Below are 14,227 nucleotides of genomic sequence, written 5' to 3'. Positions count from 1 at the left end.
AGGCTCTATCGTGCTATTAAAGTTTTCGGGAAAGTGTGTGTGTTTCTGTGTGTGTGTGTGGGGGGGGGGGGGGTAAACTCCGAAACGACAGGTTGTGGGGCGCTAAGAATACGTTAAAACTACGCGCACGCATAAAAATACCCGAGATCTCGAGAAAATTTACACAGGATGGCAAGATCCCGAGAACTTTAACTCGAATTCTCGAGATCGTTAACACAGGATGGGAGATTCTCGAGAAAATTATTAGGGGATTTCGAGAACATTAAATTGAGATCTCGAGAAAGTATCACAGGATCGCATGATCTCGAGGTCTTCAACAAAATTTTGCATGACCCCTATACGCTTCCGTAAGATAAAAACAGTCTCAAGTACGGAAGCATATAGGGGTCATGCAAAATTTTGTTGAAGACCTCGAGATCCTGCGATCCTGTGATACTTTCTCGAGATCTCAACTTAATGTTCTCGAAATCCCCTAATAATTTTCTCGAGAATCTCCCATCCTATGTTAACGATCTCGAGAATTCGAGTTAACTTTCTAAGTAAATGTTCTCGAGATCTCGGGTGTTTTTATGCTTGCGCGTAGTGTTTGAAGTTTTGACAACATGACGTAGCGTAATTAGTTTATTATCGTAGAAACAGTACTTGACAATCAGGACTAAGTCTCGATTATTTATTCTATCTATTTAAACATACATTATGCAAGAGCTAAATATGTCTATTGCAGGGTTTTGTTTAGGCCTGAAATGTTATCTAAATTATTAATTAGACATTAATTAAGCTATCCAGACCATAATCAACTCTAGATGGCATCGCTAGCCTGCGATCCTTGGTGGATTATGAGCCGATTTACTGCATAACTTTCCATCACGATTTAACGATTAAATGGATAATCGAGACTATGCTTTTTATCGTACTGACTTTAGAAACGATGATCGAGGCTAGGCGGAAATTTCAATCGCTTAGTTTTCGTTCATAGTGGATCAATTGTGATGAAATTTTCAGCAAATTACCTCATTATCTAGTTTGTAACTATTATAGTGAGAACTGGCAACTCGTTATCGAATCTCCCATAATGTATCTTTAAATCTACTTAAAATCGGAGCCATCCGATGGCCCAGAGGGTTGATTATAGGCTTGTCGTGTTAATAAATATTTTAATAACAATTTATATAACATTTTTTAAGGCGGCCACTAGACTTGAAATTGGTCCCGCAATTAAAGACGTATCTTTAATTAATATTCAACAGACATACACTCATTTTTGCCGAAATGCTAGTTCTGTTATTAATACATCCTTCTGTTTATAAATAAATTACATATTTAATTTATTTGTGTTAAAACTAATTGAAACAATCACCAGCAATCTTTTATATATCTATCTGTCTTCACTTCAGCTGTAGTGGGTCTGGTGTCTGGGCACGCGTGTTTACCGTTCGATCGCTCCGGATAAAAGATCAATCCATTTTCACCCGTTTTAGCCAGCTCGTGCATAGCTGCTAAACGTTCTATGACGTCGTGCATTACTGACAGGTCTACCCGAAAGAAACCACTGAAGGGTGAATCGAGATCAGATACAACAAAACACAGCATGCTAATAGAGAACACGGTGATTATACACATGAGTAATTCCATTCTATAGGAGAAGGCATTCAACAGCAGTATACCAATAAATGAGAAAAAGCCAAGCGTCTCTAAAAACATCCACCTATTAAAAACAAAAAAAACATAACACTCTTATTTCAAAAATACGGATGAAATTCACAGAAGTCTGAAAGCATTATCTGATAAACGACGGAATCAGACTGAGACAATTAGGCGGGTACAGATAAAAATGCGCCTAGAACAAATTGCAATAGAAATCATTTTTTTGGGAACTATTCAGGTATGGTCTCTAGTAGGCTACTCCCATAACAAAAGCGGCCATTATCGGTCTTGGGGAAATTTCCATAACATAAATCCAAGATGGCCACCAGTGGGATTCTAATTATGAAATCCTTTCACCGATCCATAAACATAGTAGCATCATAACTTTGAACAAAAATGTGTCAAACCCTTTTCTTTATGCATGCCATCGGCGGGTGAGGCTCTACTTCCAGATTGCATGGTATTGGGAAAGGCATATTACTGAAAATAGCTCTATGCCTCTTTTATCGTCTCAGTTTCGTCAATTTGGTCGCGTTTTTACAAGGAGTTCAGTTACAGGATCTGAAAATGCTGATGTTGATGAGAAAGTGCTCGTATTGATTTATGGTGAGAAAGACGATGAAAGTTTGAACATACTGCGTTGCAGAAAGTGATCCGAGAATATAATGACAAGTTCTTCACCTATACAAGTACAGTCTCTACCTTCAACTGAAGATGCTGCAGAATGTCACAGCTGCCGAGTGTACCAGCAGGTTCAAACCTGGACTAACTTTACCATAGAACTAAATCCAGAACACTGGGGTTGACAACTTTCGAACGAAAATACGTTGCGAAGACGATGGACAGCCCTCCTGCGCCCGAATCACTGCTGAAAACCATACGTTATAACTGCAAAGGGGACGGTAATTCGAAGCGATGTAGTTGCCTTAAGCATGGTTGTGATAAGTTTAGTTATGCCTTTGAAGATGTGGACGATATTTTCTATTTTTAAAGTTTTGGTCTCATAAGCTGGCCCGGGAAACATCAGATGCGTTCTATTTCATCGATATTTCTATATTCTGAAAATAAATATCAAGATGCCGATTTTATATATTTTTGTTTTCATATTCCATGTGGGTAGACTATTCTTATCGGCTTTTATTAGATGGCTATAGATGAAATGAAATGGGGTTTAACGCCCTGCTGTTCTGCTCCGGCTGGGCATACGGCATACAGTGTGATATGAGGGAAATTTTATCCGGACAGTGGCACTGCGGCCTACTCTTATATCGGGTTTTTCGCCCCAATTAAAATGTCTATACGTTGTACTTGCTGAACTTTTTCGGCCAACACAAGGATCAAACACTGAACCTCCAGGTAAGCGAGCCAACGTCTTACTTCCTGAGGCAACGTCGTACTTACTGAGCCACCGCGGCTCCAAGCTATAGATGAACGATGATATATAGTTTCAGATTGGGTGAAGATGTGTTCTTTTATACAAATTGTACAGCGGTTCGTGGTTTCCAGCAGTTGTCCGAGCGCAGTTACATTAAAATTGGATAATGACGTCACAATGAGAACGACGCAATGCCGTCAAAATGACGTTACGGCGTTACAATAAGGTCGTAGGGAAAAAAAAATCGGCATTTTGTAACTCGTGAGTATCGATTTCCTATAGGTCCGTAATACATTTATTTGCACTGAAGTCAACCGTTTCGGAGATTTCGGCGATTTTCTGTTCCACTGGCGGCCATCTTGGATTTATGTTAATTATGCAAATTTCCCCAAGACCGATAATGGCCGCTTTTGTTATAGGAGTACTAGAGACCATACCTGAACAGTTCCCAAAGAAATGATTTCTGTTGCAGTTTGTTCTAGGTCCCCTCTCTCATATTGTTATCTCTACCCACCTAAATAGTTTTTATCCACATTGCACAAACCGGAACTTTCAAACATAAACTCGTACAGCCCGTTTCAATAAACATTTGGAACACTGCTGGGGTGATGATGGACATTTGAAATGAAATGAAATGAAATGGGGATTAACGTCCTACTTTTCTGCTAATGGAGACGGCATACGCCATGGGTCTACAGTGTGGTATGAGGGAAATATTGCCGAACAGCGGAACTATGACCTACTCTTATTTCGAACCCCAACTTCTACGGGTTATTTTACGTGCACGGAACTTTCTCGGTCAACAGCTAACGAGAACTCTTGGTTAGCGAGCCAGCGTCTCACTCACTGATCCACCGCGGCTCTCCATTTGAAAAAAGGAAGCGTACTTGCAGTTCCTGCATGCCTTTCTATTCATCAAGCCTGTTGAAACGGGGGGGGGGGGATGTCTCGAGCATTGAAGTCGTAAAAAATAACAAAAACGTTTTCGGGGCCTTCCCCACAAGAACCCCGACCCAAACCGCACCTGTTACATTAAGTCAAAAATGGTTTAGCATTTCTGAAAAGTTGAAATAAATTTCATAAAAAGCATAGATTTTTTCCTTTTATTGTCCAAATTTCTCATACTTTATCACGGGGTTAAGGGAATGAACAGGCGATCCCTCGGACACCCTTAAAGCCCCCGCAGACCAGCTAAAAGTTATTGTCCGAACAATGTTTTCCGACAAAAGTTAACCGGTGTGCGTTGGATTTCAACCCCAGTGGATATCTCTTACTGGTGGCTTGTACACGTCCTGTCAAACCTAGATGAACCACAGAGAGGATTTTACTCTTAGCTTATACTTACTTGACTGGATGTATTCTGGCATGTAAAACACCCATTCTATCAGAACATATACTATTTAATGCCATGATATGTGCCATGATTTTCTCAGACAGACATCTATCAACATAGTTATCTTTACTCGTATTTACTGATCGAAGAGTATCAAACACTGACCAAATCCGGACTGAAAAAAAATCAAACTTTTTACAGTACAAATAGTGTATCCTGATGAAAGTCCGTTAACTACCGCAAAACGATGAAATAGGCCAACCACGTGACTGTCAGTGGACACGCCGATCTACCTTTGGCACTAGTACCTTGATATTTACACCACCATTATAAACGATGAAGTGATAGTACAGTGGCGGCGTCAAGGGTGGGGGAAGGGGGGGGGGGCATTTGCCCCCCATAAATCTGGTCTGCCCTCTGTTTGCCCCCCTCCCCCAATAAATTTGGAAAATAAAAAAAAATTACTTGTGATACCTTCTACGGTGATTAAATCCCACATCCCCACTCAGTCATAGACTTGCATGTTGTAGAGTCTGAGTGATTTCTTACCAAGCCCATCCTGCTGTAAACCTACTATAAACAATAACACGTGAACCACTTGAGAAGTGCTTTTTACGATCCTCAAAGTTTTTAGATATATAGGTTCAAAGCGGCGAGAATATGCATTCACTTGATACACTCACTCCGTTCGTTTGACATTTCCCTCTCTGTTCGGATAAGCTGGTGATTTGGCGACGAACAGTATCTGGTCAGCTCTATTTCCGAAATACTGGCCGGCTGCATTTTCAGCAATCTCACAAAATATCGTGGCGAAAATATTCATTCACTTTGATTCACTCACACCGTCCGTTTGACACTTTCCTCTCTGGTCGGATAAACTAGAGATTTGGCGACAGGCTCTATTTATCTCGACGATCAGTGCCTGAAATACTGCCAGACTGCATTTCCGACAGTCTACTTTTCAAATTTTCGGGGGCTTCGTTGAGGTTCGCAAGTCCGTTCATTTGACACTTTCCTCTTTAGGGTCGGATAGACTAGTGATCAGGCGACAGACTGCATCTGATCAGCTCTATTTATCTTTACAATCGGTGCCTGAATACTGTCAGACAGCATTTCCGACAGTCTATTTTTCAAAATTTTCTGGTGGGCCCCCAATACCTCCGTAAGGATTCCCTACTTTGGCGCTCGTGAGTGGGCTTCGTCGAGGTTCGTCCGGCAGCCTGTCTTTCTAAAATTTCTGGGGAGGCCCCACTACCTGTAGTTGAAGCTCGTGCCTTCGCCCCCTTAACCTTGGACTTTCCCTCAGCTTTGCCCCTCCAACCACCCGCGACTGGCGCCGCCACTGCTTCTTACATGAAAGGATCATAAAATGGCGAGGGTATGAATCAAATCCCAGTAGAAGGCTTGTTCAAAAATCGGTGCTCTTGGGAAGAAATATAGTTCAGGCCGAGTGATTAGATGTTGGAAAAAGTATGTAGACAAACGAGCAAGATGGGGTGTTATACGAGCCTCTGGGGTAGAAATTTGGCTAAAAGCTACAATTGGGGGATGGAAAAAAGTGATTTTCGTAATTAGCGTACCCATTGTTTAATGTCATTAGACCGCGAAGGTGAGGGGTTGACTCTCCGGGATTTAAAGGGCAGATTTGACCCCCGGGTCCTAACATTCCTAATCAAATATCTATATGAAGCTCAATTTATTTAAAATGATGCAAAGTTTAAAACCTGTATTGTCAAATATATTACCTTTAAGATCATCCGGAGCTTGATTTTTGTAGGAATAAATATCTCGATCTAAGATTTGTAATATCATGAATATTGCTTCAGTTTTGATGGCACGGTATACATCCATTCTTAATATCTGGGTTGGCAAACGTAATTTGGCCGTAAATGTGGCTATCTGGTCAATCATACTTATTTCTGATGTCATTTTCATGAGGATTTCGTGTTGCTTGCTGATTGCAGATTGAAAAGCGAATCCGAAAGAAGTGGCGTAAACTAATCCAGCTGGGGCCAGAAAACAGGCTATGGCGTCGTTTATATCGGGTTTACTTGCATGCTCGTTGCTGGGCCACAGGAACTCCGTTACTGGAACATACATATAGAGGGTTAGAGGACACAAAGCAAGAGACAGTAAAGCTGGCAAGGCAATTCGGAATAATTCTTTGGGTCGATTATACGAATTTTTCAGGCTTTCCATGACTTCCAAATCAAAAGCTGTGAAAAACGAGTCCCCACTCGAATCACAGTGGTCTTTGTCCTCCAGATTATTATTGTCGATGTTAATCATCTGTATCGGGGTAGCCTTGTTGGTGGAGTTAAATCGGCTTCTATTTGAAATAACATTTCGTATAAAGGTTTTACTGAAAGTCAGCGTAGATTTTTGTATTGCTGTGTACTTAGATCTGAGTAATAAGGCAAATAAACCTAAAATATAAAGCAAACCTGCCATAATAGATGTTAAAAAATAAACGCGAAACTTGGTGTAAATCTGCACGATAAACTTTTTAAAAAATTAACCTATTGCTAATTTTCAGTTCATCTTTATTAATGTACCCTTTCACTAGCTTACAGTGTATACGTTCCTCGGTCGAGTTAGTATGTTAGGGACTTGGTGATCGAATATTATTTCCGACCCTACCTAACGAGTCATAGGTAGGGGACAAGCTATAAAATTCATGTTTCCCACTACGTTTGAACATTCTTTCTAAATTAGAGGTATTGTGTTCTAAAAAGGGTGCCAGAAAAATGAGCGGGCGGGTGGGGACAATTAAAAATTAGATAACAAGGTCGCTTCGTTTTATTTTATTTTACTATAACACTAGGTCTATATAGTAACCCTACTATAACCCTAAACACAAAAGAATCACGAGTGTACGCATGACTTTAAATCGCACAATTCAATGCAAAGCGCAGGCCCATATACCTATTCAAGGCAGTTTGGTTAACTAAATAAGTTCACGGCAAACGCAGACCCCAAAGAAAATATGTCTGATGTCCGCAAATATAAAACGAAAGGTTAACTGAAAAAATAGTATATGTTTGCATCAGGAATATTCAGGCTTATAATTAAAGTCTGACAGTTACATATGGAAGGGTGTCGCTGCCAATATTAAATGCTCTGCGACAATGTCGTTTCCATTGATAATATGTAAAAAGTACAATGTACAAAGTCCTAATAAGGATAATGCTAAAGTCAAAATACCTCTAAGGCAAAAGTTAAATGTAAAACGTCATATGTTAAGTGTCAAATGACAAATGTTTTCTCACATTACATTTTACATTTGCGCTCTGCCACATCTCACATGTCCTTAACGCTTTCGGCATAGCATCTTTCACACAGCATCATCTTTCAAATGCAAATGTAGGATATCACGTGACTTATAAACATATACGGAAACCTGGCACAAACCAGTACACTACAAGGATATTCACCGAACGATAACAGTAAATCAAGCTGGCGCACTATAAACCAGCACACTACAAGGATATTCACCGAACGATAACAATAAATCAAGCTGGCGCACTATCTAGAAAACCGTGCGTAATCCTGAAGGTGCCAGGAAATAACTGATAAATTCAAAGAGCCAAAGAAACATACTTTTTCCAGTAATTTACAACACAATAATTGGAATTTCGTATAAATACCCGTATTTTGACGGTCTTTCAATAAAGAGAATATGATTAAGCCCCGTATGTTTAGTTTAGTCCCCCCCCCCACCCCTTCACTTTAACTTTAATCTTATTTTGTAAAATTATGCGAATATGAATGTGCCCAAAATTTATCTGCATAGAGCAATCAGTGATACGTAACATGGTATCTGGAATTTCGTATTTAGGCCAGTATTTTTAGTGTTACTTGAATACCCCTTTAATAGTGTTTCGTACCACTCGATGTTTTTCAAGGTATGCTAATCTGAATGTGCCAGTAATTTTTTTTACATATCTTTAAGCAGCAATAGACGTGTTTTTAGTGATAGGTTGCATGGTATCGAGAATTTCAGATTAAGACCCGTATTTTCACATTGAATACCCCCCCCCCCTCCGCAATCATGGCAATAGATTTTAGTTCCATCCAACTTTGGTCATTTTTCAGGGAGTATGAATGTGCCAGAAAATTATTTACATATTTGAAAAGAGCAATTATAGGTAACATTTTGGATTTTTTTCTATCAAGACTCGTATTTTAACATTGAATACCCCCCCCCCCCACACACACACACACACCCACACACACACACGCCACACGCACATGCAGTCACTTAAACATGCATTATGCAAGAGCTAAATCTGTCTATTGAAGGTATTTCTTTAGGTTATAAATATTATCTAAAGTAGTAATTAGGCACATTAACTATACCACTAGACCATAATCAACTCTCGATAGCATCATTAGTCTGCGATATTTATTGGATTTGAATTATGAAATACGATTGTACTAGAAAACTATTTATATATCTACAAATATAAAATGAACGTGCTTTTCGCTAATATGTAACATGATACCTGGAATTTCGAATTTGCACATTGCACAGTCCCCGCCCGTAATTATGGTAAAGTATCATCCAAAGTGTCAAAGTAAATTTCTTATTGTGTGCTAAGCTGATTCCTGTTATAGTGTCGTGAATATCCTTGTTCTGGCTTATAGGGTGCACGGTTTCCGTATTATTTTAATAAGTCACGTGATATCCTACATTTGCATATGCCAGATGATGTTGTGCGAGAGATGCTATGTAGAAAGCGTGAAGGACAAATGAGATGTGGCAGAGCGCAAATGTAAAATGTAATGAGAGAAATGTAAAATGTAGACACGTAAAAAAAAGCATTTTCCCACAAAACATTTGTCATTTGACACTTAACATTTGACGTTTTACATTTAATACATAATATTGGCTGTGATACCCTTCCATAGTTACATCTTAAAAAAAAACCCAATTACTAATTAAAAGAAAAGGATCAATAAGTTAGTATTGTGTCACAAAACACATGCAGGAATTGCTTGCACGTTAATCGAACATTTTTATACGCCCACATTTTCATGTGGACGTATATTGTCGTCGCCCGTCCATCCGTCCACAATTTGTTTGGGGACACTCTACAAGTCACATGTATCGGACCATAACTTCATGGATTATGGCCCCTGATTGTACGAAAAATCACGTTTTTAGCTTGTGGTCACACTAGAGGTCACAATTTTGATCGGAATTTGATGAAACTTGAAATGCATGTTTATAACCCAAAGGTCTTGGTTCCTTTCGATATTCGCGCATATCGGATCTTAACTTCCTGAATTATGGCCCCTGATCGTACGAAAAATCGCGTTTTTAGCTTGTGGTCTCTCTAGAGGTCACAATTTTTATCCGATTTAAAAAAAAAAACGTTTAAGCGTATCACCGTTGCACCCTAATGATGGTTGAGATCGAATTTCGTGAAAATCGGACCAAAACTGCCGGACAAAATGGCCGCCCCTTGTACGCAAATAGTGTAAAATATTTTATATCAAGGTTGTGGACCCTCTAAAGGTCACAATTTTCATTCGATTTTAATGAAACTTGGAATCCATGTTTATATCCCAAAGATTTTGGTTCCTGTCGATATTCGCGCATATCGGATCGTAACTTCCTGAATTATGGCTCCCGATTGTACAAAAAATCGCGCTTTTAGCTTGGGGTCCCTCTAGAGGTCACAAATTTTATCCGATTTAAAAACAACCTTTTTAGTACATCACCGTTACACCCTAATGATGGTTGAGTGTGAATTTCGTGAAAATCGGACTAAAACTGTCGGCCAAATGGCCGCCCCTCGTACGCAAATAGTGTAAACATCTGCTATATCAAGATTGTAGACCTCCTAGAGGTCACAATTTTGATCCGATTTTGATGAAACTTGAAATGCATGTTTATAACCCGAAGATCTTGGTTCCTATCGATATTCACGCATATCGGATCGTAACTTCCTGAATTATGGCCCTTGATTGTACGAAACATCGCGTTTTGAGCTTGTGGTCCCTATAGAGGTCACAATTTTTATCCGATTTAAAAAAAACCGTGTGAATATATCACAGTTATACACTATGATGGTTGAGTTTGAACTTCGTGAAATTCAGAAAAAACAGACGGACATATAATGGCCGCCTTTTGTACGCAAATAGTGTAAAAAAAAATATGGTATATCAAGGTTGTTGGCCGTCTAGAGGCCACAGTTTTTATCCGATTTGGATGAAACTTTAAATATATGTTTTTATCATAAAGATCATGGTTCCTTTTGATAATCACACATTCCGAACGTAACTTCATGGATTATGGCCCCTGATTGGTCGAAAAATCGCATTTTTAGATTGTGGATTCTCTAGAGGTCACAATTTGTTTTCCGATTTTAAAAACGGTTTAGAAATACCACCCTTCCACCATAATGAAGGTTGAATTGGAATTTCGGAAAAATCGAAATGAATCTGGCCGACGAAATGGCCGTTCTTTGTACGCAAATTGTGTATAAGTATGTAATACAAAGGTTATGGACCCTCTAGAGGTTACAATTTTTATCCGATTTTGATCAAACTTAAAAAATATCTTTATATTCCAAAAATGCCAGTCCCTTTCGATATTTGCGCATTTCAGACCATAACATTATGGATTATGGCCCCTGATTGTTCAAAAAATCGTTTTTTTTTTTCACTTGTTCTCTATCCATCTCTTGCAAAATGTGGCCGTATCCTGCCTGGCAGCTGCTGGTTCTATAGTGAACTTAAATGCGCACGTAACTTACGTAAGAGTCGTGAAATGGGCCCCTGGTCGTCAAATATCTTATATTTTATTGTCGAAGGTTCTTACCACATAAAATAACCACCATAAGCATAAATGGTGGAACAATTATCTCTGTAGCTGATGGTCTTACTTCTGCTTGAGCTATTTTCTCGGGTTCTGAAGAAACTTCGGGTTCAGGAACTTCTGGTTCGGGATATGTTGAATTGTTTTCTGGTACAGTTCCTGGTTCGGGTGAACTTTCTGGTTCTGACATCGTTTCAGGCTCCGACGTACTTTCCGGTTCTGACGCTGGCTCATTGGTTGTTTCTGGTTCTGATGCCGGTTCATTGGTTGCTTCTGGTTCTGATGTCGGTTCGCCTGTTGTTTCTGGTTCAGATACAGGTTCACCTGTTGTATCCGGTTCTGATGCTGGTTCGCTTGCTGTTTCTGGTTCTGACCCTGGCTCCCCTGTTGTTTCTGGTTCTGCGGTGGACTCTCCTGTTGTTTCTGGTTCTGATGCTGGTTCTCCTGTTGTTTCTGGTTCTGATGTTGGTTCACTGGCTGTTTCTGGTTCTGATGTTGGTTCTCCTGTAGTTTCCGGTTCTGATACTGATTCTCCTGTTGTTTCTGGTTCTGATGCTGGCTCTCCTGTTTTTGGTTCTGAGGTTGGCTCTCCTGATGTTTTTGGTTCTGATGTTGGTTCTCCTGTAGTTTCTGGTTCTGCTACTGGCTCTCCTGTTGTTTCTGGTTCTGATGCTGGCTCTCCTGTTGTTTCCGGTTCTGATGCCAGGTCATTCGTTGTTTCTGGTTCTGACACAGGCTCACTTGTTGTTTCTGGTTCTGGCTCGCCTGTTGTTTCCAGTTCTGGTGTAGGTTCATTGTTTATTTCTGGTTCTGATGTGGGTTCACCTGATGTTTCTGTTGTATCCGGTTCTGATGCTGGTTCGCTTGCTGTTTCTGGTTCTGACCCTGGCTCCCCTGTTGTTTCTGGTTCTGCGGTGGACTCTCCTGTTGTTTCTGGTTCTGATGCTGGTTCTCCTGTTGTTTCTGGTTCTGATGTTGGTTCACTGGCTGTTTCTGGTTCTGATGTTGGTTCTCCTGTAGTTTCCGGTTCTGATACTGATTCTCCTGTTGTTTCTGGTTCTGATGCTGGCTCTCCTGTTTTTGGTTCTGAGGTTGGCTCTCCTGATGTTTTTGGTTCTGATGTTGGTTCTCCTGTAGTTTCTGGTTCTGCTACTGGCTCTCCTGTTGTTTCTGGTTCTGATGCTGGCTCTCCTGTTGTTTCCGGTTCTGATGCCAGGTCATTCGTTGTTTCTGGTTCTGACACAGGCTCACTTGTTGTTTCTGGTTCTGGCTCGCCTGTTGTTTCCAGTTCTGGTGTAGGTTCATTGTTTATTTCTGGTTCTGATGTGGGTTCACCTGATGTTTCTGGATCTGACGCCGGTTCGTTGGTTGTTTCCGGTTCTGACGCCGGCTCACTTGTGGTTTCTGGTTCTGATAATGGTTCACCTGTGTAAAGAAAGTGGACTCATATAAAAGAATGGATATTTCAATAAATTTAGGTAACTTAATACAAGAGTAAACAAATAAATTTGTTTATCTGATACTACTAGTGTATATAGGAATTATTTATCAAATTTACATACCATTAGTGGCCTATACAGTATTGAGTATTAAGTGAACCGTGCAATTAAAACATCTCGATTACATTAAAGCCCCAATGCTTCAGAAGGCCATTGGTCACTTCCCTTATGTAAATTGAACTAAGATAAAGGCACAACTTCGTTTTCTAGATGCAGTCTTGGTCGCGATGTTCATGCACAGAAACGATTTATTCTTCAGAAAAACAATAGATAGTAATCGGAACTTTCGATGGTCATAGATTGCATTAGGGATTGATAGGTTTTAATAAATTTTAGACCAATTTCCTTTTTGATACAACTATTGCTGTAATGTGTCTGGGCTGAAAGTCTATATCTGTCTTTTAGACTGGAATATTTTGCCTATATATTAGGAAATAAATCTACCGTAACAGGAAATGATAAAGTCACATATTAAAAATGATTGATTGCTAGCCACTGATGTTTCATTCCTGTATAATTTTTCCCAATTGAAAAATGTTCATAATTGATTTCCTTTGATTTGCCTTTATTACGCAATGCGTGATTCCGTATATTTCCGATAGACCGTAATGCCGTTGTCTGGGAAATATTTCCCTCGGGCCAGCGTTCTATTCACTGAACCACCGCGGCTCACAAAAGCCCCCCTCCCCCCATTTGTACACTTTATTAAACTAATAATTCAAGATCTGTCAAGTAATGTGGACATCTGTAAAACATTTTAGTATCTTTTCTTTTTCCTCTCTGTGAACAGAACAGGGCCCGATTCCTAGAAAAATCTTAAGCACTTTCTTGTGCTTAGATTTAATTTGACTTTACATTTAAGTAAACTTACCTTACTTTGTGTTCCCAGAAAATTCTTAAGAACGTTCTTGTGCTTAGATTTTAAGGAGACTTCATTCTAAGCACAAGAACGTTATTTTGCGTTCCAAGAAAAAACTTAAGCACAACTTCGTTCTTAAACATAGTCAATCTAAGCACAAGTCCCAAGAAAGGTATACGGCTTGCTTACCAACCTTAAGTCCGTTTCTGCTTCAAAAAGATGGCTGACCGTAGAGTTTTTCGACGGCATTTCCGACACATTTTGATACCAAAGAGATAATTACAAGACAGAGAAAATCCTTCTCCAGAAGAAATTAAGAATACTATAGAAAATTTCGCTTCTACCCTGAAACCATTTTATATATTTACCAATTAGTAAACAATAGGCTATAAACACATGGGCTACTTAAGATCAGGCGCTCTCACAATTATTCAGTTAGTTTGTATGTGTCTGCGGGTTTTTTTTTATCTTGTGGCACATTTTATATGTGTATAGGGGACATGTCAAATGCATCTAAATCAACCATATATATATGACATCAATGAAGCAGACGACAAATTTATGACGTAATTCGCATACCAAAGTTGTTTTTGTGACATTGAAGAGCATCGTAGTCTCAGTTTATGGTAAACTTTACCAGTCACAATGTGCTTAGACTTCTACTTGACTTGTGCTTACGTAATAATGGTCT

At 39.5% G+C, this 14,227-nt stretch overlaps 1 protein-coding gene across 2 annotated transcripts in view; it reads right to left on the bottom strand.

Moving 5' to 3' along the window:
* Window positions 1-615: 615 nt before the first annotated feature.
* LOC126818478 (cell surface glycoprotein 1) overlaps window positions 616-14,227 on the bottom strand; it is a 31,108-nt gene continuing 17,496 nt past the window's right edge. The window contains exons 2-5 of one of the 2 annotated variants that reach the window (XM_050545923.2): window positions 11,182-12,603; window positions 6,098-6,778; window positions 4,365-4,527; window positions 616-1,705 (exon numbers count right to left, since the gene is read on the bottom strand). In XM_050545923.2, coding sequence (XP_050401880.1) covers window positions 1,354-1,705; window positions 4,365-4,527; window positions 6,098-6,778; window positions 11,182-12,603 — 2,618 coding nt within the window. In that variant the 3' untranslated portion in view covers window positions 616-1,353. Of the gene's footprint in view, window positions 1,706-4,364; window positions 4,528-5,971; window positions 6,779-11,181; window positions 12,604-14,227 lie in introns of those variants that run through there. The other variant, XM_050545924.2, reaches the window with a different exon arrangement.

The sequence above is a fragment of the Patella vulgata genome, chromosome 4 (genome assembly GCF_932274485.2).
Source record: "Patella vulgata chromosome 4, xgPatVulg1.2, whole genome shotgun sequence".
NCBI lineage: Eukaryota > Metazoa > Mollusca > Gastropoda > Patellidae > Patella > Patella vulgata.
The sequence above is the reverse complement of the archived record's forward strand: the minus strand, read 5'-3'. Positions and strand labels throughout refer to the sequence as shown.